A 26049-nucleotide genomic window follows, 5' to 3' on the forward strand; every position below is an offset into this window, starting at 1 on the left:
AACTCCGTTAGCCTTTTAATTTATCAATTTTCAGTTTTTCAAACAAAACCCTAAAGATACAAATTTTCTCTGACAATAACCCTTTTGCCGTCAGATACACCAGCCTGCTGTACGTTTTCAGCTACTCTATCCATGGACAAAGAAAAAGGTGATGACCTTCTAATTTACTCAATTTATTGATGCAAATGAGCATGGAGAATCTTTACAGGTAAGTGATAAATCATCAGTGACTTTGCGTCGGAATAGTTTGATGCGAATGGCTTATGATATATAAGGCATGATGTTTTATTTCGGGATTTTTATGGTGAAATGAAAACTGGTATGCAAAATAACTCATTTGTTTCTGAAGTAGAAAATTAACCATTTCTGTATTGGGAAAGACCATCGCGTCCGAGATATGAGTTGAGATGGATTGAGATGAGCATATAAAGGGCTTTCTCCATATGCAGAAACAGTTGGTTTTCCTAACTTTTGAAAGAAGAGTTCTTTTTCTTGATTTTTATTTGATGACGCATAATGTTGGCATCCATTTGATTTGATGACACATCAAGCCTATAAACATATAATAAACTGCCACCAAAAATCGTACATTTATACAGCTCTTGGATTTTGGACATCAATTCTTATCATCATAAGCTGAGAAGTCAGGTTCAGGGGGCTTCTGCAGCTTCATCAGCTCCGTGCTACCCATGCTACCTGTGCTACCTGCACTGCGACGCCTATGACTGCGAAGTGCTTTTGCTGCAAAGCGGGATGCAAAGAAGGTGGCACGAAGCTTGCTTGTAATAGAACCGCCTCGATAATCATCATCATCACCATCATCATCTCCTTCGCTGTAGTCAAAGCCTTCTTCCTCCTCCTTACGCAATTTTTCTGCCAATTTTCTCCTGTAGTGGCGCCAAGCAGCTTGGATGAAGCAGGCTGCCCAAGTCCTCCATTGCTGGGAGTAGAAACGGAAGGTGTACTGAACCTGTCTGCTATGAAGATGCCTAAACTGGCTGGCAACAAATTTCAACTCCTCTGCTTCTAAGGCAAAAGCCTCAACCTCAGTTATAGCCTTCACGGTTCGAGTAGATGATGGTAAGTTAGAACTAGCTTTAGGATCCAATGCCCATGTTAGGAGCTCTTCTCCGCAAAAGTCTCCTTCTTTTAGCACACCACTGTTGAAAAATCCACTTCTACCACCATCTGTCGTCACACTTTCTAGGCGACCACGAATGATGAATAACATCTCTCCAACTGGGTCCCCTTCCCGGACAATATAGGTATTCTCTGTGCATAAACTTGGTTTTAGACGCTCACAAATGGCATCAAGCAACCGCTCATCCATATTGGCAAAAAGAGGCACCTGCATATATATGAGTCAGGACCGTGTGAAGTTAACTGTCATCACAATACAGAAGCGCAAATATGAGAAGACGACATGGAAGAATTATAAAGATCATACAAGGGGAAGTTTGCAAATTTAAAGAAAAACAGAAAAATTCTGTATGAACTTAAACCCCATGGCCAAGAAGGTAGCATGCTTCCTTAATTTAACTTGACCATTCTGAAGGAACAGCCATCTAATTAGCTGTCCACCAAAGCGCATTGATATGTATGTGTGCATTCCATGCATAAGATTGATAAGGACAAAAACAGGCATAGCTCAAGACTGTTGATCAGGGAAAACATAGCCTTTGTAAACATATATCTGTAATTACATTATAACATTAATGAATAAGAATGAACATTGACATAAGTGTGGATACTTACCCTTCTAACCAAATTCAAGCAGAGATGCCGTTTAATGTCCCTTCTGAGATCTTTTGGAAGACTCTGGACAATGCTCTCCTCATCTACACCTCGAGTCTCCAACCACTTGTATTGATCGTAGCGTCGAACCCTTTCCCTAAGATCTTGTGGAAGCCAGCGATGGTGCATCCACTGCTCAGAGTCACGCTTTTTAATCCTCATCTCCTCGAGACGAATCGTGAGAGACTGAAGGTAGGTCTGGTGAAATTCATTAAACGTATCAGTTTTCTATGGCTTAAATTTTAGAAACCACATACAAAGTAGAAAGCAGAAACAAGTATGCAGAATTATGGTCTGTTCCATAAAAATAGTTTCTGGTGAATCTAATTGGTGGAATGTCATAATAATGATTCGGATCAACAATAACCAACACATCCCCATCATGAAAGCAAAGGCTCTCTAAGAGCATCCTCATCTTCAACCAACATTTCCAAAATAGACGAATATGAAGCATCCACAACATTAATTTACGCCTCACCTGTATATTTCCAATCAGAAGGGCAAAGAGGATGAGGCCAAAAATGCCTATCCCTATGGAAAATAGAATCTCTAAAGCAAAGGTACTGGTTTCAAGCCCCTGGCCAAGTGTACTGCAGAAAGTGAAATAACAATGTGCTGAAATTAATCAGATTTGAGAACCAAAATCAAAACATTTTGCGCACTTTAACAATACAAAATATTCACTGAACTTTGAATGCAGAGAAGATGGCTTAAAAGTTGATGAGCATTGCATATGAAGGATGCATTAGTTTCAGATATCACAGAACAACAGTCAAAGCATATGATGTCAATATGCAACAGAATTGAAGCTTATCTAAACACACTAGGAAGAAATCCTGCCTACACAAACTCTTCCTTCTCTGCACTAACTTTCTTTCACAGTGACGTTGCGTATTTTTATAAGGTATGCATACAGATGAGGCACAGGTGAAGTAACAAGACCATATGGAGACTCATCTGAAGTCTGTGTTATCATCACCACAGGCAGTAACAGCAAGGAGGCTTGCAATGGGAAAATGAAGTTGAACTAATCTCAGCAGTTAAAAAAATAGGTACAAATAAAAAGAATGGTGTAATTATTCACTTTTTCCTTGGTATTAGAACATCAGCTATAGTAAACATATATCAGAGATAATTATTTTAAAAGCATTGATAAATGAGTATCATACCTTAAATTTTTCAGTCCCCACCACAAACAGAATAAAAATTTGGAGAAAAATGCTGTGGATGCAATGACCTTTGAACTTATCGCCTCTGTAAAGATTCCAAAATTAAATGGCAGATTGTCACCTTCAGCGGTGCAGCTCTTAATGAGAACATCCACTCTGATATCTGACCATTCTTTGTATCCTGGGACATTTTCAGAAATGCCACAGTACAAGTAGTTTATCGTACATTTTTTACTTTCAATACAAGCCTCCCGCCAGCATGTGTCATAGCGCTCTACAGCTAACAAGTACCAGGCAGCCCCAGTGACCTGTAAAATTTTATCGAACAATGGTCGAAATTTTTTCAATAAATTGGTTAAGACATCCTACAAGATACTTGAGCTACTAGTATTCAGAAAATAAAAATGTATGAGAAGTAAAGGCTTAAACCATAATAAAAACTTAAGCTTGTCATGAAGATTCAGTCAGATCATTCCACTATGTACTTGTACTTGCCTGTTAGACAACCACTAAACTCAATATCTTAAGTTCTCAGGAAATGAGCCAACAATATATCAAGCAACAAACTTAATCATGTGTAGCCCCATACGAGACATATAAGTGCAGCCCACCATGCACCTTGCAAACAAACAAATAAGTGAGGAATGGAGATTGGTGGTTTCAAACTCAGACCTCTTAAAAACAAGGATTTGATACCATGTTAGACAACCACAGACCCCAAGCCAACAATGGATATCAAGCTAATAAACTCCACAAAAAGCAAGGAGAGAGCTATACAGCAAACCACGAAGGAGATGAATTATGAAGTAAAACAGTATGCTTATGTAACACGAGAGTAATACTTACTTGAGCAGCCAGCAAAAACCAGAGCAAATAGTATGCAGCCCCGGCCCAAGCACTTTCGGCAAAAGAGCCTGCACTCTTTTTAAGGTCTGAATTTAAAGCTAGTAAGCGGATAAATCTTGGCAATAATTGAAACCAGACAATAAATAGCAATGCCTGTTTCGTAGCCAATACCTCTGACCCTCTTCCATGCAAGAATCTCCAAACCACAATCTGTTGTAATGAACAAACATGATAAGAGAAGAGAACCATCTTTTTCTATTCCGAAGTTTATTGCCATCTAAATTAGCTTACAGTATATAGTATTAAGCCATTGGAGTCTTGAAGTTTAGATACGAAAGTACAATATGCAGCAAAGTCAGTGTGTCAAGAACAATAACAAATATTCATAAATGCATGCGGACTAAGAGAAATTAAGCATGATTTTTCAGACCTGTGGTAAGGGTAGCACGGAAACCAAGTCGACAAAGAAATAGCGGTGTAGATATCGCTTTGCTATCTGTGAAGAATCTATCACAAGTTCACCTCTTCCGAAAACCCGAGATGATGGGGCAATATAAGCTGTGCGAAACTGTAAAGTCATGCGAATAAGGTAGAAAGCATCTACTAATGACCGCACAGTTATAGTTGTGGCTGCTAAGTTTCTATCAATAGTGAGGCAATCTTGATTCTCATCGAAGATTGGAAGGTAAAAGAACAAGGGATCAATGGATATTGCAAAGATACATGATATGACAAAAAGCCTGTTCCATAACAGAAGGGACTTGTCTTGGGGGTCAAATATCTTTCTATCAGACACTTTAAGATCTTCCGGGAACACTGCACGGGTGACCCCAGTTCTTAATGTTCTACCAAATGTCTTTAGTCCATCTGATCCCCTCTGGATTCCATACTTCAATGATTTTGATGATGTTGCCTTTCTGTTTCTCCCAGTAAAAGGTAATGCCTCAATATGAAATACAGATTTCTTCATTTTACTTGTATCAGCACTCATCGATATTGTAGAATCCAAGTCATCCAATCTACAGGTACCAACATATGCCAAGTCATAATAGAGAATTACAATACATCATTGTCATAACAAGAATCCATAACGATTTTGTGGCATCCAGTCTGCAATTTTTCTATTTGAGATATGATATGTGAATGACACAGGTTAGTGTCGTAATTGTATACTTGTTAAAAATACATAACCATATGGTTATGAGAAAATTGCATAAGTATATTTTAAACTCTCAGCGTCTGAAATTTGTCATGTTTTCAGGGATTACCATAACCACCCAACGCAGCCAAATCAAGCAAAAACAGGGTAATTGAATATGGTATAGTCAAGCACGACCTCTAGAAAGATGTATCTTATGGGAAACAAAGAACATCAATCGAACTACTAGAAAATTTGTCAATTCCAAGCTCAAAAGTGGCGAAATCTAGTGTTCTACATTACGTAAATACGGTTTCATTAAGCAAAGCTTTTGAGTTTTTGAGTTGACCCGAAGTCTCAGATAAGGCCTACATGTTGACAATCATAGTCTTTAGAAGAAAAAAAAAGGAAAATATGGAAATCAAAATGCAAGGAGTAACAGATACAATGTACATTACATACCTGACAAACTTCTCTTTCTGGCCACCAATGTATTGTGACTTGTAACCACAATCAAACATTTTTTGCAATCGGTTACATAGATACGAGGCTAGAATGTGAGAATTCACAGGCAAGTCCCAAGTCAAGTCACTGAGTGGCATAACATAAAGCACAAATTATTCCATCAAAGTATACAGATGTGATGCTGCCATGGATACATTGAAAAACAGAAAATATAAAAAATGCACTCAAGTCTCTGAGCTTCATATTGTCCAGAGAGAGAGAGAGAGAGAGAGAGAGAGAAGATAAACAAAATAGAATGCAGTTACTTATCTATGATCTTAAGAGAACAACATGGTAGACATTCACTCATGCTTCAGTATCCAGCTAAACCAATCTCAGTGCTTTTGAAAGTCAAATAAAATTAACAAAGCAAAATCATGCTTCAATATCTTTCCATGCTGTGTGCCATAACATAAAGCTTGAGACTTCTTCTTTCAGGTGATTTTTAAGTTTATAAATTAATTGTGTAATTGGTTGTATTAAAACTTTATTTCCCCTTTTTCCTTTTCCTTTTTACATTTTCACTTGCCTAAGTAAAAACACAAAAAACAGGGGGGGGAAGCCTATCATGAGAATGAAGCATACAAAATGATGCAGCCAAAACCAAACCCAACTAGGCCCCAAAAATGGGAAATTCCATGTTATTGAGGTTCTTTGAGTTAATCTAATTTCAATAGAAACTTGGGCAAACTGTTGTATTGATTCTCAAAACATTCCTTTATGTTAGTTTCTGGTGCATTTATCATTCTCAGCTCCAAATGCCTTAACCCAATAAGTCATTCATGAAGTCCCACATCATTTTTGAATTCCTAGTGCTAATTTCCATGTTTCTAAGTTGTGCAGGAAAATGTGAAAACAAAATTTAGACTAAATGTAATTTCTCCATTAATTATCTGGATGTTTTTTCTTCTCATTTCCTACCAATGATCCAAGTATTTGGCATTGTTAAGGATTGCATCATGATCTATAATCTCACATATAATTTAATATTTGAAAACAGAATCAAGAGGAAAATAAGAAACAAAATATAATGAAAGGATGAACTTACATTGAAAATATTCAGCTTTGATTCTCTAATAATAATTCATGAATCTTTTGGAAGATATTGAAAAGATTAGGGTTTGAGGAGGAGAAAGACGGTGGCTGATTTATAGAGAGAAAGGTGGATCATAAGGAAGGCTGGTATTGAGGACAATGAGGAGGGTGGGAGGGGAGCCAGACCGTTATACCGGTCATGCAAAGAAGTTAAATCCAAAACATAGAGCATGGTCGACTTGGGCTAGTAGCTTTGCTACCTTTGTTTTCTATTTTAAAATTTGCAGTGGGTTTGTAGCTCAAGTAGTTAAAAATAATTACGTTATACCGGTCCAACTTTTAATTCATCAATTCCTCAATATTGCTTGTATAAAATAATAATAATAATACAATTCCATTAAAGGCAAATGCATTGCCTCTCTCATCAAATCAATATAAAGTAACATGTAGACTTGGCAATGTGATTTATTGTGTGTATGTGTGGTGCCAGATTATGCTTAATCCAAATCCAATTCATTAACTTATCATACCCAAATATATAATACAATTCTTTTTGCAAATTTGCATATCGTACCGTGTCGTGTCATGTTTCATCGGTTTACCCATTTCTCTCTGTTTTTTTTTTTTTTTTTTGTTGTCAATTGAACACCAAAATATAATATATTATCAAATAATAACAAGTGTAAAACAAAGAGAACACCTTATAATACCATAAAAACTTATGCCAAAGAAATTACATAACAATTCACCCATCATTTTACCCAAAAAAAAAAATAGATATTTATAAAAATACCCAATCCTAGACATGTATATATAAAAATACACAAGCACTATTTAAACATAGAAACATACCCCTTTTTTCCTAGACATGTAGAGTACTCGCCTAATCCTCTAGGGTTTGAGCCTGATTTTTGTACTTGTTACCCCTTTTTTCCTATTCAATAAAACACTATCGCCCTTGTGTTTCAAAAAAAAAAAAAACATAGAAACATACCCAAAATGGGTTTTGGGTATGTGTGTAATGATGGGTTTTTGGTATGTTTATAAATGGGTTTTGAGTGTGTGTAATGATGAGTTTTGGGTATGTTTATAAAGTGTTTTGGGTGTTGGGTATTTTTATAATTTCAGCCCCCATTTTGGGTATTTTAGTGAAACTCCAAAAAAAAAAACATACATTGACCTTGAGAAAGTAAAACTCCTTCAAACGGCCTGATCAGCCAAAAAGAGAGAAACAACGTTATATTAACTTACTAACTGATTAGTACTTGAATTATATATGTTCTAAAAATATATATAAACTTGATACACATTCAGCTCATTCCCTCGTAGTTCAAATATTTTGAAACCTAATGATTGCAGCACCCATAAACACATACATTACTGTATAATACACTAACTTTGACTTTGAATTGTAATTTGTACCAGACAAACATCATGTGAATGAGTCATGTCACCATGATAATCCATTTTGAAAAGAAGAGAAGAAGATGCCGTGACATATTTCCTAAACTAAATAAGCATCCATTTTTGATAAAGATATGATGTCTAAGTACTTAATGATGAGACCTCTCATAAATTCTGGTACAACGAAGCAAAACTTACCCAATTTTTTCATACCAATCTATCATGTTTCCGTTGAGCTCTTTCAATATAAATCTTAAGGCAGTAAGACACCACATTTTTTTTAATTCTTAATTTTTGAATAATCATTGTCTTCAACTTGAGAAAGAAGGCCCATATCCTGACGAGCATTTTTGCTCATTAGGTGTATCATAACCACCATCTCAACACTTGACACGTGTCCATGAATATAACCATCGTTCCATAAATACAAAGCAAAGAGTTAACTATAGTTAGGCTTATAGACACATGTCAAGGGTTGAGAATAGTGGTAAAAGTACACATTAGGTTAAAATGGTGAACAAAAATATTTTCATATCCTGACTAGGTCTCCTTGTGCATTTGAATTTAACTATGTAATCTTGTTTTATTTTATTTTTATAATATATGCTATCTTAGTACTAAATATTGTTTTTCTTTTGTCAGAATGCCTACTTCTGTCACGTATGGCCCTGGCCTATAAGGGTGGACTTAAATTAAAACATCTTATTTATCCGCATAAGGATTATGATACATGATTAGGACAACCTTTTTTTTTTCCCTGAAACGTCATGCAATGTTGGTATGCACAATCGTCTCTTCAATGTCTAAATGAAATAAGTGTGATAGTCGTAATTGTTCTAATCATTAACCTATTATTAGTGGACAACAAGGATCAATTTTACATTTATAAAGTATTGATCACAGGAATGCAATTTGTTGATTTTTTGTAATTACTTATGCGATGAAAGATATACAAACATACCAACAGGAGTTGGTCCAAGTGGAAGGGGCTTGGATCCTTTAAACAAGAGGTCCTGGATTCGATCCCAGGCGCTTGCGAATAGAGCAGACTTTGTTGGGAGAGGTCCCCGCTTTGCGCCCGACAGTACCTCGAGGGTTAGTCCCCGTAATCGCGTGGGGGATACCTTGGTTTTCACCAAAAAAAAGATATACAAACATGGTTGTATATGAGTTCTGCTATTTTCAACCCGTGCTTTATTTCTCCACTCACCTTATCTTCCCACCCACCATGTAAATTTGAAAAAACATAATCTTATCTTTTCACCCATCATTATTACTAAAATACTCTTTAATTATTAATTCAAGCAAATTCTTTGTTAATCATTAGTAGTTGAGATATGGAGAGGATCAAGTTGTGTTAGACAGATTGGATAAATGTTTTAGTATAATATTTTGATTTTCTGGATCTTTTAGTTTTTTATTCTTTGCATTGTAGTTTCTAAAAATATTATGGATAAATGTGTTGAGGTCTTTTCCCCAAGTCCTTAGCAGTATTTTACAAAGGGTAAATTTGTCTTTTAAATTTTGAAGATAAGGTGGATAGAAAAATAAGACATGGGGTGGAAATAGCAACACTCTTGTATATAAAAGGTGAGATGAAACATTTTCTCTTGAAAGCAGGCTAGGTCAATCTTGACATCTTTAATACCTAAACTAAAAGGATATGAGTTCCTTTTTTTTTACTATTTATTTATAATGAGCATATAAAACTACATGTTACACCACGGTCGTACAAATCCAAAATACAATTTAATATTAGATTTGCAAAAAAATAAGATCCTTATAGTCCCTTCCTCTTTGGCGGATAGCTTCAATATACATTGGTTATCCTTTGAAAGATGCTCGTCTTCATATGGTGCGACATATTTATAGGGAAGCTGGTAGCTGATGCTCTAGACAATTTTGGTTGTGTAATTTTCCTTTATTTTTTTTGTAAAAATTATGTATGGATGTTCGGAATTTAGGGCTTCTTAGAGGAGCCTTTGTGTAATTTATTTATTTATAATGAGCATATAAAACTACATGTTAGAGGAGCCTTATCTAAGAATGACAATCTAATTAATTTATGTTTGATTCCGTCCCATCATAATACTCTCTCTCTCTCTCTCTCGTTTTGGCCTATTCATCCCTTTTCCTCCATGATGAACTTGAAGCCCCAAACCAATGCGATGCGACACCAAGTTATTTTGTGTTAATTATGTAAAACCAATACATTTCACTGCTTTCAAGTCCAATAAATTTTAAATAAAAATAAAAATAATAAATGATAGGGCTTACATAACCCAACCCTTGCGTGCCCTTAGGATTCAAAATTTTTGGGTCCGGATTGGGCTTCATGGGTTTTTTAAATTTTTCGGGCCAAACTGAACTGAGATTTCAAATGTCAAGGCTAGAGTCTGCCATTAGGTTGGGCTGGACTTGGCCTAGATTGGTCGACCCTTTTTTTCTTTTTATAAGTATTTTATAACTTAATTCATAACATGTGCAAAAAAAATAAAAAGTTTATTAAGTTATTCTACACATTATGGTATTTTGATTAAGTCTAAAATGAGGTTAATGAGTGCATCAATTAAGGGCCTGTTTGGGAGTGCTTCTGAAAGGGCCAAAAGCGCTTTCTAATAACTAAAAGCGCTTCTGACAGCGTTTGGCAGAAAAATTTAGAAGTGCTTTTGGGTCATAGAAGCGCTTCTTGGAGAAGCACCTGCTATGTGCTTCTTCAGGAAGCACTCCTAAGTGCTTTTCCACGAAGCACTTTAATTTTTTATGAAAATTCAAGATTTTTATAATAAAAGCGCTTTTGTTAGAAGCGCTTATGAGCAGAAGTACTTCCTAGAGAAGCATTCCCAAACGAGCCCTAAAGTCTTAAAAAAAGAAGGTCCTAGACGGGCTGGGCTTAAACGGGCCTAGGCAGGTCATGGGCGGGCAGAGGGTTTCAAATTCTAAGCCCATGTCCTACCCAATTCAAGAATGGGCTGGACTGAGCGGACCTAAAGAACAGGCCGAGCTAGGCTTTGGCCCAACGAGCCTCGGACTACCCACTTTTGTCTATGGGCTTAGGGCCAAATGATGATCCCTACGTGCCCTCATGTTATCTTCTTCCTCAATTCACAGTTTCTCTCCTATCTCTCCCTTCTCTTCATCACCTTTTCTTTGTCTCTCTACCACACACACACACACCTCTCTCTCTCTCTCTCTGACTGCATTTTCTCTCGCTTCACGAAGCCTCGCCTACAAACCTCGCCGCCTCGCGCGCTACCTCACCTCGATGTGAAAACCAAAACCAAACCACATCGAACCATTCATTCCGGTTAACTGAGGGCGCCGGTTTTTTAGGGTGGTGGTTCGGTGTCAGTTCCAAAAATCCCTTCACCGAGGGTCTTGGTTCGGCATGCAGTTTTGGCTTAACACTGAACCAAACCAAACCAAGCCTACCCCTAAATAAAACACATAATTGCAACACAAACATACGTATAGCACAACAAAAAATATGAGATAATTACAAAATAAATAACTGATGGAGGGATGGCGACATAGAAAAAGGATATATATAAATCGAAGTGTGAATCTCACCTCCCATCTGGTGGACAGGTCCCACACACACCCAATATCCATGTTCCATGTTCCATGTTCTTGTGCTCACTGTATGCTAAGCGCTCAAAAGCAAACTGTGTGCCCTAGACAGCATTTCACAATAGCAACATTGCACCCATAACCTCATTTCTTTCTTTTTTCTTCTTCTTCCTCTCTTTCTTTTTTGTTTTGTTTTTTGCATTTCATGCATAAAAAGCACACTCTCTGCATATCCTCACTCTGCGCGTGCAAAGCATTCTTAATTTGTAGGCTTTCTAGAATTTTCCTTGAGCCTTTAAAGCGTGGGCATCCCAGACAGGTCACCTACCCTAAGGTGATAATTATGTACAGTACAAGCCTGACTTGTAAGGACCACTACTACACCCAAACAAATCAGTCTAAGTCAAGCTAGAAATTTTGTAAAAACCAACCACATGCATAGCCTGTTGTGATTATCAAATTAAAATGTGAGTATCCGATTCAAAATTAATTGATAATGAATAAAGACGTCTAAAATCTTTTAAACTATCAGGTAATGCTGTAATTCCCCGGTGTAAACAATGCATGAACTTCTAATCGGTGAATATTAATTGGTTTATCCTAAAAAGAAAAAAATAGGAAAAGCAACCCTATTACAATTCATAGGTACAATATGTCAATGTGAATGGAGTTTATTATGAGTTGAAACATATTCTCTAATTATAATGACATGAACAGGTCACTATGGTGACATATTGGACCACTAACACTAAATGCAAGTTGAAACATATCCTTGATCAAGCATACATGAAATTATTATAATTCTTTAACTTTTTAATTATGTTTTTATGTATTGGTATTATTTTAATTCTCAACTTTCTTTATGTCGAATAACACTGAGCATGTTTACTAATCCGTAATTGGATTAAAGGGAATTGAATTAAGGATGAATTGAATTGAGAAGGAATTTGATTGAGGAGAATTAGAATATGGATTTCTATTGAACTTGTTTACTAAATCATATGGATTGAGGGGAGTTAGATTTCATATTCCTATTGAAGTTGTTCACTAAATCATATGGAATTGGGGTATGAGTGATACTAATTACTCAAATGTCATTGTTGTTGGGTTAAAGTAGATGACAAATTTAAAATTTTGAATATTATGTGAGGATATAGTATGGGTAAAAAAGATTGGTTCATTCTCCAGGAATTAGAATACCTCCCACCCAGGAATTGAATTCCTCCAAAATTAAAAATGAATTCTTGATTTTGTGTGGGCTCCACTTACTTTTCAATTCCTTGATGTAAAGTAAACGCAGAAATCCTCCATATGCGGAATTCAATTCCTAATTAGTAAACACACCATGAATCACGAATTATACAAATTCTTCACGAAAAATTAAAAAAAGTAACTGATTACATACTCATTCATTCTCTTTCTAATTTGTACCTTATTTGATTCACGACTTCTCCATTTCAAGAAAACAAATATGGCACAAAAAAAGTCATTTAAATTTACAAATGAGAATGATGGAAATTTGGAATCTCAATGACGTGTGCACAGTACTCACAAACATGTGAACCTATTTATACCTGGAGTCAAATAAGGAAACAAAAAGTAAAGTTAAAATTCCCTCAATAAATCTAATCAAGTAAATGTATACACGTGCCTTATGGCCTGTAAGACAATCATGTTCAACAAAACATTCCACAAGTAATGAGTATGAGAACTTATTACCGACCGAAAAAGAAAACAACTTATTATGGAAAAGGTGGATACATGAACTACAATCATTCATAACTTAGGCTAATCATGGCGGATTTTTTTAATTATTTAATTGCATAATAAAATAATATTATTGGATGAGATTATCATTGTCAAGTCGAATGTTGTATTTATAGATATCCGAATCTAATACGTATGTAAATTATACCTACCTTTTTACAAATAAATCACGAAACTGCTTGCCTCATTTTCTGTAAGTATTTTGTTTTTTTCGAATCACTGTTTGATATATATTAAAAAATAATTCTTAAAAAGCATTAAAAGAAATTTTTTTACACATATGTCATATTGTTATTGACATGAATATAAAAACTCCTATTTATATAGTATTAAGGAGGGAAATATTTTCCTTCGAATTTTACCAACCATTCATGGTAAATACTAAATAGTAAAAAGAATGATAAATAGAATTTTAAAACTGGAACCCACCCTTTTTAAGTTATATTTCACCAACCAACTGGAACCCGCGTTTCCCTCCAATTTATTTTTTTGTTTTTGTTTTCTTTTCTGAATTTCAGCTTGATATGACTTTCTCTGCAAAGCCTTTCTCTTTAGTCAAAAGCACCTCCACCTTGGGGCCCTCCCTTCCACACTCTACACCCCACTATTTTCTAATCCTAAATTACAGTCACAACATTAAAAAACAAAACCAAAACAAAAAGGAAGGCACAATCAAAACCCATATCAAAAGGAGGAACTTGAAAAGAGAATAGTGATTAACAACAATCTCCATATATTATCCAACTGTAAAGCAAGCCCACATTGGATGCTCAAAGACAAAGAAGAAAATTGAAACAACGAAAATGAGAATCCCCAAATCTCACCATCTTCTTCAACCTTTTGTTCATCACTTTTGAAGCCAAACCACAAACCCTGAAGACCCAGAAGCAGAACCCACCTCACCAACACCAACCATGCCTTCAAGACCATTCCCTCCTTCAAGTCCTGACCTTCCAAATTTTAGGCCACCCAATTTCTTGACAAAAACCAGGGTCTTGTTCTTGGCCCTCACAATCTCAGCTTCTTTGGTGATACTTTCATCAATCATCTATTTTCTTTACCACCTTTGGCACTCACTTGTGAACAGGGCTAAGACCATTCCATTTGACTCCAGTGCACCTCTCAAGCTTGAAAGATTTTCATGCAAAGAGCTCAAGAATGCCACTAATGACTTTGATGGTGCCAATGTTATTGGCAAAGGTGGCTCTGGCACTGTCTTTAGAGGCATACTCAAGTGTGGTAAGTTGATTGCCATTAAGAGGTTGGATGCTTTGAATTTGCAGTCAGAGAGAGAGTTCCAGAATGAGTTGCAGATTCTTGGCGGGTTGAGATCACCATTCTTGGTGACCCTTTTGGGTTATTGTGTGGAAAAAAATTGTAGGATTCTGGTTTATGAGTATATGCCCAATAGGAGTCTCCAAGAATCACTTTTTGGGGATGGCCTTTTGACTTTGGGTTGGGAGAGGAGGTTTGAGATCATTTCAGATGTAGCCAGAGCACTTGAGTTCTTGCATTTGGGATGTGATCCTCCAGTTATTCATGGTGATATTAAGCCTAGCAACATTTTGCTTGATTTCGATTACCGGGCAAAGATTTCGGATTTCGGGTTGTCAAGGATCAAGGTGGAGGGTGAATTTGGTGTTGATATGTTTAGCCAGGACTTGGGTAAGAGTCAGGAGCTGTGGAAGAGCCAGGAGCTGTCTGGGAACTTGGCTACGGAAACTCCGGCGATTGGTACCCCTGTGGAGAGTGCTAGTGAGGTAGATTTTGCTCTTGCTTTGCAAGCTTCTTCTTCATCGAAAAATAGTAGAAAATGTTGTGATGTTAAAGCTTTGAACTTGAATTCTGTGAACTATAATGCCAACATTGCTTTTGAGAGTGATATGAAGAGTTGTCATGGTAAGGGGAAAGAGGTTTCAACTGTAGATTTAGGTGGGGATGATTGGAATAATAGGTTTGTGCCTTATGATGATGAGCTTAGTAGCATTGACCATAGTAAGGAGTTGAATTTTGTTGCCGGTTCTGGTGTCGATGATGCAGAGGATACAAAACAGTGGGGGAAGGATTGGTGGTGGAAGCAGGATGGAAGTGGTGAATTGTGTAGTAAAGATTATGTTACAGAATGGATAGGGAGTCAGATTTGCCCATCTACGAATCCCGACTGGGATGACGAAAAGAAGAGCATTCATGAGAAACGTGGGTTAGATGTGTCAACTCCAGTTGATAAATTAGAAAATGCAAATGAACTCCAGTTGCAAGAATTTGGGTTTGGAAATCCCAATAAGGGGTTCCAGAAGAAAGAATCGAAGAGCAGGAAAAATCACAAAAGGAAACCAAGGAAGATGCAAGAGTGGTGGAAAGAAGAGCACCTTGCTGAGATTAGCAAGAAGGGTAATAAGCTTAAAAATCTCGAAACAAAGTGGAAGAAAGGCTTCAAAATGCCGCGTTTTGGCAGATGGATGTACCTTCATAGACGAAAGAACTTTAGGGAGCAGAGTCAGGATAAATGTGATCAAAATGGGGAGTTCAGTTTCAGGAGGGGATGGAAGAAAAAGACTGCACATTCTGTTGGAAGTGACGTCTATAGTGGTGATCTATTTAGCCGTGAGCTCAGCAGCACAACAAGCATGAGAGGGACTTTGTGCTATGTTGCGCCAGAATATGGTGGGTGTGGATACTTGATGGAGAAGGCTGACATTTACAGTCTAGGTGTTCTAATCCTTGTGGTTGTGTCTGGTAGAAGACCATTACATGTTCTTGCATCACCCATGAAGCTAGAAAAGGCAAATTTAATAAGCTGGTGTCGGCAGTTAGCTCACGCTGGAAACATCCTTGAACTTGTAGATGAGAGATTGAAGGATGAGTACAATAAAGACCAGGCAAGTTTGTGTATAAATTTGGCTCTCTCTTGCTTACAAAAGATGCCAGAGTTACGACCGGAAATTGGAGAGATTGTTAAGATCTTGAAAGGGGAAATGGATCTCCCACCACTTCCGTTCGAGTTCTCTCCCTCCCCACCTTCAAAGTTTTACAGCAGGTCAAGGAGAAAACAGACTGCCACTACAGAGTAGGGACTGTAACATATTCTTCATTTCAAGTTTCTTTTATCATTCCCCACTAGGGGTTATGTTGAGTGTAATATAGAAGCAATGATTCGAAATCGTTATTTGAAAGCAAATTTATGGCCTGCATGTTGTGTGTATATTAGCAATTAGGTAGATGATTCTACTCCATTTTTCATTGCTGGGTTAATGTTCAAGTCCTATTGACACTCCCTTTGTTGTTTTTTCAATCATAATCAGACCAAAGTTTCCTTAAACTCCTGCAGTGGAATATACAGGTCCTCTGTTTTATCCAGTGATTCATCAGGCTTGTGCTGTTTTGAAACAATTGCAGATGGTTTGTCAATGCATGCAAGAAATCAAATGGGAAAACTTCGAGAAACAATCTAGCTGCTCAAAAAGCCTCCCATGTTTAAGTTTGTCTCACATTTCCTTACACATTTGAAGGGTTTTTCTTTGGACACATGAACTAATTAAGAAGGTTTTAATTTACACCAGCCAGTAAAACTTTGACAGCCACAGAAAATGATTGATCCTTTAATTTTGGTTGGAGCTTTTTTAGATTGATCATGAAGCACTGAAGTCTTAATCACGGGCCGAAGCTGCTCACTACTAAAGTGTAAATTATTAACCCACGAGAGGCTAAGACTAATCACTCAAAAGTATATATCATAAAGTCATGACTCTATCCGCATAATTTTTCCTGCTGAATTGTCATTGTCATTTTTCTTTTCCTTTCCTAGAAAGAAGATAAAGAAAAGGTTGCTATCTGGGCAAGGCTAGGGACAACTCTTGGAAGCAATATTTGCATTATTTCCCTTATTGGGCTGGAGGAAAATGACCGCAAAAAGTAAAAGAAAAAAAGGATTATGAACCAAAGCTTGCGAAGACTGACAGCAAAAAAAGAAAGAAGAAAACCAAAAGAAAAAAAAAACACTAATGGCAAGTTACTTATATACGATTTGAGCCATCAATGAGGTTTATCTGGTGTAGTTGCTTAGAAGCATCATAGCCACCACTAGTCGTAGAACTTGCATGACACGAGGATAGCAATGTTTCGCTATTTTCAACTAATCACATTTTGCTATATGAAAAAAATTACCATATGTAGCAAAACGTGATTGATTGAAGATAGCAAAACAGTGTCATCCATGTGATATACAATTTTTTCTCCTTTCAGAGGCTCAGACTAATGAGCTCTGTGTTTCTATCAGTCTCAGACCGCACACTAGCTAGAGGGCTCTTTTCCTTCTGAAATCTTTGCCAACACTTGAAAAACATCATTTTGGTGGGTCTATTTCTTCGTTTTCTTTCTCAGTGGGCCATGCTAGACAATGGTGTCTTACATTTTGACCAGAAAATGTCGTCTCACATGTTACATGTCAGATAAACTTGGAACATTATAGAGGAATTTTCTCGTTTGCTCTGACAACATGTGTTTACTGATATTTTCTTAATCTTTCAAGAGATTTTCATTCCACTGAAACAGTAGGAACAGTCATTCCTGAGAATGAGTATCCAACTAAGGGGAACCCCCTCCTCTATCCATACAATATTCGTTGAACAACACCTAGTAAACCTAATAAAGATGACCGATTTAGGTTTTAATCTAATGATATTTCTTTTTTAGTATTAGAACAAGTTTCAAGTTCGAATCCTCATTTTTAAACAAAAAAATTTCAAATTTTGCCCCCCCCCCTTCCCCTCTTCTCTTTTTTGATGCAAAGAAACCAAAATAACTTTCTACTAAGTTTAAGGAAATTGGGAAAAATAAAAAAAAGTTGTCATACGTTCTTGAAGAAATTAAATAGAACTATTTTTCTCAAATAAATGTACTGTAATATATTCTGAAGTTGTACCTGCAGTATTAGTGGTTGAAGATATATATTATATACATATATTTTGATTTCACATGCTTCCATAACTACTGCATAAGTGTAATGTTGAACAAAGAAAATAAAAGGTACAGAAATATATTAGAGCATCCACATGGGAGTGTATGTTAAATATACACCCCGAGTCACCGGAATGGTCTCCAATGGTGAGATGTAAATGGATGTAAATATACATCACCACCATGGGGATGTAAAATAAAATGTATATTTACATCTATTTTTACATCTCTTGCAGGCGGGACCCACCCGAGAAAAGAGAAGAAAAATGAAGAAAAGTCAACATAAAAGGCTGGGACCCACGGCTACACCCCCGAATTTACACCCCCCACTGGAGCAAAAAACATATTTACACCCCCGGAGGTGTAAAGGGGATGTAAAAGTGGCTTTACACCCCCAAATTTACACCCCCACTGTGGATGCTCTTAATAGAGGATTCTCAGCAAATCAAGCATGCATGATCTTTGACCAAGACACAAACAGACCTAGAAAACCAAACCCAGTTAAGCAATAATTATCTCTCTCTCTCTCTCTCTCTCTCTCTCTCTCTCTCTCTCTCTCTCTCTTAAGATGTTTAAAATGGTTTTAAAAAATCTTAAGTCTCTTCATAATAACATGAGATCGTTAACCCATCAAATATTTATTGGTGGAAAGCACTTATAGTCAGCTCTAGGAAATGATCATATTTGTCAATAATTGACCAACAAAACTAGACAACGGAGCTAGGCATTGGTTCCTGAGACCCCTTTCCATGTTTCTTTATTCAACCGAAAAAAACAACAACAAAAAGCATTTGACCCACGTTCAATTTTATCATAATTGGAATTTCAAATATTCAAAATGAGAATGTGGATAAGTTTATTAACATTTTCATTTTGGTGCAAACCAAGTGGACCAATGCAATCATGTCTAGGCGAGTTGTGTATTTATTTTATGGGCTTGTACGGAGAGTCCATACATATTGAAACTTGATTGTTCAATTAACTTTGTGGTAGATGCACATTTAATTACAGTAATTTCAATCTTTAATCTTTTTAACACCTACCCTATGCCAACCGGGTCTAGCCTAGTAAAAAATGACATTACCCAGTAGTCTTAAGTTTGAAACTCCATGACAATAGTGTGTATGAGAAATACCCTCTCCTCCTTCCTAACTGTGACAAAAAAAAAAAACACACTTACCCTACCACCCTGCATTCTGTGACCTCCACCTCCCCCATTAGCCCCTTTAATCCTTGAATGCCCAACATTAGCACCTTCAAGCCTTGAAAACCCAACATTAGCCCCAGCAATTCCTACAATCCCATCCCAAACTTTAGCCCCTTCGAACCTTAACATTCCTACAATCCCAACCTCCCAAAATAGACCCTTCAAGCCCTCTTATCCCACTTCACACAATAATTCCAAGCCCCTCCAAGAAGAAAAACTTATGTACCACCGTTTCATTGCCTGGAGGAGAGATAAAGAAAGGGGGCAAATGAAATGAAGATAGGGAAGTATTTCTCCCCTCCAAACCCACCTACTACTATCCTACCCCAAAATACATTAGTCCCATCAACTAGTCCTACAACTCCATTTGATCCAACTTTAAACCCTCCTCTTAGCACTGCCATTGCCCCATCCATTACTACTCTCACCCTTCCAAACATTGCTCATCCACCACCTCCAGTCCCCATCTTACCACCTCCCCTGCTCCAACCCTTCCTCCCCTTACTTTATGTTATTACCAACTGGACACGGCATTGTCCGAAATCGAATTTCTGCTGCATCATCATGCTCTGCTATTGCAGGCAACATTCATCCATGCCATAGATTGCCAATAAGTTAAATCAATGCTTAGATCAAGAAAAACACATTGTTGCTTATTCATTTTATTATCTTAAATACACTGTGGTACATTCAAACATTTGATGTGAAACAAAGAGAACAAACAATGATATTATTTGACATCTGATAACATTTTGAGTGTAAAAATAAGAAGAAAAAAACAGAAACTAGTTAATACCAAATGCAAGAATCGTATTATAAGTGAAACACAATATTAACATACTTCTCATAAGGAGCTAGGCAGGGAAAGAGAGAGTGATCATCTTTCTATATGTGGTGATTTTTAACAATGACAATTTTATAATTTTATAATTTGACCATTGATCATCTCGATATTATAAGCTTTTGATCAATCTGAGTGATTGTGCTACCTCTGTCATGATGGGCCTGTCATCCGGATTTGTTTTGAGACACCTCTCTATGAGCTTAGCACATTCCACTACTTGCTTCTTGTTTTCTTCTTCCAAGACATTGGCCTCTAAGTAGGTTTTGAAAAGATTTGCTAACTGTCTAAACTCTAGCTCGTTATATGAGCTTGAACTGCCTTTGTTAGAATTCTCCATAAACCAAATTAGTAAACTATCCCATCTCTTTCCTGCAAAGATCTCACATAACAGAATTCCGAAGCTATGGACATCACTCTTTTCTGAAGTACGTCCTGATATAGCATATTCAGGAGGCAGGCACCTATGAGTCCCAGTAATTACTTCAACATCCACATGAGTTTTACCCAACGGAATTGGCACTGAGGTTCGGAACTCAGACAGCTTTGCAACATAGTCTTGGTCTAAGAAGATATGTCCAGCCTTTATATCTCGATGGATGATCATCTTCGGCATGCCATAGTGGAGATAGGCAACTGCATCTGCTACTTCAATTGCAATCTTTAACCTTATCTGCCATTGTAGTGATTGGCCATCTCCATAGATGTTGTGTGAGAGGTTTCCTTTTGCTGGGAATTCGTAAACTAGCGTAGGCAACTCAGACTCGAGGCAGCATCCCAAGAGCTTCAAAACATTCTTGTGCTTGCTCATGTTCGAGGCTATTGCAGCTTCATTTGTAATCAGTTCTAGAGGATCCATGTAACTACTTGAGTCTGCTTCAAACTTTTTCACCAAAATTCCATGGTCTTCATGAACTCCTTTGTACAATCGAGAGTTCCAATCCCGATATGCCATTCCATCCCAGCAATAATCATTCGTTGCTTTCTTGAGCTCTTCTTTGGAGTACATCCGAATCGGATTACAATTCCCACGGAAAGAATGTATAAGCTGTTCTAACATGGCAGCTCCATTCTTCAAGTAGCATCCCTCCTCTTTTCTCTTGTATTTCTTGTTTCTGAAGCATGATAGCATATTCGAAGATTGGTTTTCAGTTGCCAAAGTTGCAGCACTATCTGTGGACTAGCCTGCTTTTGTGGTCCTGTTTCAGCTGACAGTTAACTAGGGGCTTAACTTGTTGACTAATAATTCTTTAGGAACCATCCTGGTTTTTTCTGGGTGTTTTCCTATAAGGCTTGTGGAAGAAACAAAACATCTGGTTTTGGACCACAAACGATGAACAATTATTAGAGTAATACATAAGGTTTTATTCTTGAATCACAGTTGTAGTTTTCATTATTTTGATTTTAATGACACTCTGGCTTATTAGAAGATTAGTTTTCAGTAGGTAACAGAACAGCTCCCTGCCTTCGGACTAATAACAGCTCGCTTTGCTGGTCCACCCTCTCTGCAGACAGTCAAACTTGGGGGGGGAGATTGGGTTTGGTATGCCTTTGAAGACAAAGATAAAATTTGCTACCGTGGGGCAGTCAATTGCTACCGTGGCAGATTAAGCTAAAGATTGCAGTTGAAGTAGCAGATGCAGTTGCATATCTCCACTACGGCACGTGCAAGAGGTTCATCCATCGACATATAAAGACAGAACATATCTTCTTAGACCAAGACTATGTTGCCAAACTGTCTGAGTTCCAAACCTCCGTACCAATTCCTTGTGGTGAAACTCATGTTGATGCCGAAGTGTTCGGGGCTCCACACCACTTTGCTCCAGAACTAAAAATTTGTGGGCATTATAACGAGAAAAGTGATGTCTATAATTTTGGGATTGTACTGTGTGAAATTCTAACAGGAAAGAACATTGCTGATTTACAAGCTTTTCAGGTTTTAGTGAATTCTAAGGAATGGGAAAGCATTTTGAGGGAAAATTTGCATGATAGAAGCATGGGGCAAGTAGCAGAATGCACCAAGCTCGCATTATGGTGTCTCGAGTCAGACTCAGATCCTTATGATAGGCCCACCATGAAAGAAGTGTCAACGAGATTAAGATTAATAAAGACCTTCTAATGTTAATGTTTTGTTGTACTTCACAGTTTAAATCATAAATTTTGAATGTTTTATTCTTCCCTTAATATCTATGCATCTTTACATAGAAATTAATATTTTTGGTCTTCTAAATTTTGTGTTTTCCCCCATCCATTAGGATCTTATATGCATAGTGTATTCATTTGGCTATGTAAATCTTGATTCTTGACGGATAATAAAGTATTAAAGCTACAAAATCACGCAACCTTCTTATTTTCTGGAAATTCTTGTCAAAAGACGGGGCAGAACAAGCAAAATTAGCAAAGACAGTAATGCTTGGGCAATGAGAAGGCAAAGCTCATGGAAAACTATTACCATGGGAACCTTTTTGAATGAACAGCATTACTATGCAAAGAATAAGGCTCGATTATTCGACACCTCAATGTCGAAGTAGATGCAGCTGAAGAACTGCCTACATCAGTTGCAACTGGAAATGGAGAATATTTGATGTGCCTATGGTAGATTAGTCTTGGAAGCTAGCACAATGTAGTCACTGACAAGTCTTTGGTCATAACAGTGAAGCCTGCGCTCCTATTAAACTAGTTTGGATGCCTAAGGAGGCAACTCAAGAGACAGGGTGTTGGTCTAAACCTAAACAGAAAGTCAAAATTGTAAAGTTTCAGAGCGGTAATTAAAATAGTTGAAGGATGATCAAATTGTAAGTTTTGCTAATTTGAAACAAAGTTTAGGCAATACAGTCGAGGGGACAAAGGAAAAAAACCACAAGAGTTCAACCCAAATCATATAATGTAAATGTCCAAAGAACATCAACTAAGGAAAAAAAGAGAAGCTTAAAACTGAGAACAAATAAGAATAAATTGTACACTTCCCTGAGTTACACCAGCTTCCACAACCAAAACACACCACAAGAACTAGACCCATCCGAATCCAAAGCACAGCATTGCCAAAGAAACCGCTAAGGCCCGAAATCCCTGTCGAGGAACAACCAGGACAGCAGAATCTGATGAAGAATTATGGGCACTTGGGGCAGCCTGTGGTGAAGGCAGAGGATGGACAACAACAGAGACCTTCATGCCATTGTAGCATTGACCATTGCCACAAATGAAGTAATACCTCTTGGCCTGATTGAGGGGTATGAAGTCTTTGCCACTGCTCCAGTTCCCTACAGCACTGTCCAAGGTGCAGTTGTCATACCCAGTCTGGTTTACCTCAAACACATTGTACTGGTTCTTTGTGTACCTAAATGCTGCAATTTAACAAGCAATGTACTTTGAGAAGAAAAGGAGGACCAGGATATATAAGAAAAACTTGCACAGAAAAAGGCTAAGACAGATAGCAAATTGTATGATTAGCCCAAAAAGATAGTAAATTTGTGTGTACACACACCAACAGCAATATTCAAAGTACCACAATGATCGGCTATGAACTGTGAAAAAAGATATGAAAGAAAGCTATCTCAGATAGACAATTAAGCTAAAGAAATCCAAAATTAATGTGCTGGGTTCAGTTCAAGTGTACCATAGTAACCATAATATGATATATCTCACTTTTATCTTCTTCTTCTTTTATTTTTTATTTTTTATTTTGGTTGTTAACAAGCAGCCGAAAAGTGAAAACAAAAATACCCAAAAAAGAGAGTGGGTTTTCGAATGCAATTCAAGTGTACCATAGTACCATAATATGATACCATTTTTCTCATTTTTTATAAAAAAAATTTGAACTTTTGTTTTTAACAAGCAGCAGAAAAGTGAAAACAAAAATACCCAACAAAGAAAGTGGGTTCTGGAATGCAAACTGAGTACTTGAAAATGAATCTAAAGACAGAAAAATAGAGAGAGAGAGAGAGAGAGAGAGAGAGAGCTTACAGATAAGATCCCCAACATAGAAAGTTTGGTTGTTGGCCCAGAGGGTGTAGTTGATGCCAGGGTTCCAGCCACGGTTGGCACCAACAATGTGGTCAGTGGCAAGGATTGGAGTGAGGACTGCAAGGCCGGAGATGAAAAGGAGAAACAAGATGAGGTGGGTTGAGTTACAAGACTTCCACATGTTCCTTCTCTGGTTGGTTTCTTCTTTCTCTTCTTTCTCTGTCTCTTGGTTAACGGAAATAATTCGCAGGAGGCAGTTCAAAAAAGAGTCCAGTTGAGTTGAGTTCTGGGTTGTGTGGGCTCTACAAACAAACGATTCTTCTTTCTCCGCATTATTTTGGTTTATTTCACAGAAGAAAAGGGTAGTCGCATTATCAATCTTCTTGATTTAGCCTGTTGTACTCCAAAACAATATTTCCATTAAAAAAATCTTATCAACTTGCAATATAGTAAAAAGAACCGACAAAGAAAAAGTATAAAATGAGTAGATGGATCAGGCATTGGGAAATGGCCGTTGTGGTCTCCAAACACGCAGGCCCCATTTTAATATTTTCTTGGAGTGGAGTAGCTTTTAATAACTTACCCACATTTTTGTCCTTGTTTGGTAAATTGGTGCACAAAATAAGAAGCAACGCGAAATTTTTTATCGTAAGACATTCCGGTGTCGTGGATCAATACAGACTATTGAGAGCTGTGCGACAGTCAGTTGATTGCGGATGTGGGTGATTTCTGTTTTGATCGTTGATTTATGTGATTTTCAATTTTATAAACAATTTAGTTGTCTATGAAGGAGAGATTTCTTACCATTTATGCATATAAAAGCCACATTTTATCAATTATTAGAGAATGTTAATGAGGTATTAACGGGGTATAGTCTACAGAAAAAGGATATTAAGTTGTAGATCAATGATTTTTTGTTCAAATCTCCATAGTACCTTTCGTAGTGTGTGGGAGAAATCCCTTCCCCTATAATAATTCCCATTGTTTTTTAACGTTGAATTTTTTATTGGAAATGGTTCAGACTCCACTTATGTTGGCTGCAATGCATCATGCATGGCAAGATCTCGAGCGTAGAAATGCTTCTTGAAGCATGAGCAAATGTATGTGAATATCCCAACTTTTTGTTTCTTTTAGATTTGCATTTCTTTTTTTCAAATATGAACTATGAAATTAATGTGGGTTATTTTGTTAGGCTTTAACATTTTTTATACAAAAAAGGGGGTATTCGGGGTGGGGATGGGGATAGCCCTCTGATGGGGACGGGACGGGGATTCCCCGAAACCGCTTAAAACGGTAATGGTGGCGGGGACATGGCCGGGGATGGGAAGCAGGGACGAGGAAGATATTGACATACCCGGCCCGTTGCCATCCAATGCCATCCCATCACCTATCTGAAGCCAATATTTTCTAATGTGTTTTTCTTAAAAGAGGATTTACACGCGAGTCTATTGAATTTCTTAAGCTGTGAAGAAAGAGAGCAATATAATTTTGAAGGAGGGTAGCAATTGTTACCAAAGTATTCATATGAAACTCCTTCCAAGATTGCTGCCTTAGGCGACTTTGATATTCCTGCTCCTTGCATTTCAATATTTCGTACAGAAATCTCCTCATAATTTGACATATGAAATCATGCCTGGTTTAGCAAGAGGTGGTGGAGGGAGACACTTGAGTAAAAGACAACAGTACTTGTCAATTGAATATCTTCATACAAAGTGTCACATCCTATTGTATCAAGAAACACGTTAACACTTCCATTTTGTATTGGTTTTGCAAAATATGATGCTTCTGCAAAAAAGTGCTCCATCATGGTAATAAATGTATGTATGTTTATAAAGTCTCAAAGACATGGAAAATG

The 26049-nt window shown here is 37.2% G+C and overlaps 4 protein-coding genes across 5 annotated transcripts; 1 reads left to right on the forward strand and 3 right to left on the reverse strand.

The window, feature by feature from the left end:
- Nucleotides 1–547: 547 nt before the first annotated feature.
- Nucleotides 548–11684, reverse strand: LOC110763365 (putative cyclic nucleotide-gated ion channel 8). 2 transcript variants are annotated; one of them, XM_088250890.1, is made up of 8 exons: nucleotides 11461–11684; nucleotides 5410–5538; nucleotides 4240–4828; nucleotides 3810–4019; nucleotides 2964–3271; nucleotides 2273–2384; nucleotides 1756–1992; nucleotides 548–1348 (listed from the first exon to the last, which is right to left on the reverse strand). In XM_088250890.1, exons 1-8 carry the CDS (start codon nucleotides 11514–11516, stop codon nucleotides 617–619), a joined length of 2373 nt encoding a protein of 790 aa, XP_088107016.1. In that variant the 5' UTR covers nucleotides 11517–11684; the 3' UTR covers nucleotides 548–616. The 2 variants fall into 2 exon arrangements, with proteins under 2 accessions (XP_088107016.1, XP_021821827.1); XM_021966135.2 differs by lacking the exon at nucleotides 11461–11684 and adding an exon at nucleotides 6500–6732.
- A 2305-nt stretch (nucleotides 11685–13989) lies between these two features.
- Nucleotides 13990–16546, forward strand: LOC110747246 (Protein kinase superfamily protein). Its single transcript, XM_021947453.2, has one exon. It carries the CDS (start codon nucleotides 14142–14144, stop codon nucleotides 16296–16298), a length of 2157 nt encoding a protein of 718 aa, XP_021803145.1. The 5' UTR covers nucleotides 13990–14141; the 3' UTR covers nucleotides 16299–16546.
- Nucleotides 16547–20179: 3633 nt separating this feature from the next.
- Nucleotides 20180–21497, reverse strand: LOC110763400 (serine/threonine-protein kinase ZRK1-like). Its single transcript, XM_021966182.2, has one exon. The coding sequence runs from the start codon at nucleotides 21361–21363 to the stop codon at nucleotides 20344–20346; it is 1020 nt and encodes a 339-aa protein (XP_021821874.1). The 5' UTR covers nucleotides 21364–21497; the 3' UTR covers nucleotides 20180–20343.
- Nucleotides 21498–23016: 1519 nt separating this feature from the next.
- LOC110763404 (early nodulin-like protein 17) lies at nucleotides 23017–24520 on the reverse strand. Its single transcript, XM_021966186.2, has 2 exons — nucleotides 24195–24520; nucleotides 23017–23575 (listed from the first exon to the last, which is right to left on the reverse strand). The coding sequence occupies exons 1-2, from the start codon at nucleotides 24373–24375 to the stop codon at nucleotides 23241–23243; spliced, it is 516 nt and encodes a 171-aa protein (XP_021821878.1). The 5' UTR covers nucleotides 24376–24520; the 3' UTR covers nucleotides 23017–23240.
- Nucleotides 24521–26049: the final 1529 nt, after the last annotated feature.

Source organism: Prunus avium, chromosome 3 (genome assembly GCF_965620075.1).
Source record: "Prunus avium chromosome 3, drPruAviu1.hap1.1, whole genome shotgun sequence".
NCBI lineage: Eukaryota > Viridiplantae > Streptophyta > Magnoliopsida > Rosales > Rosaceae > Prunus > Prunus avium.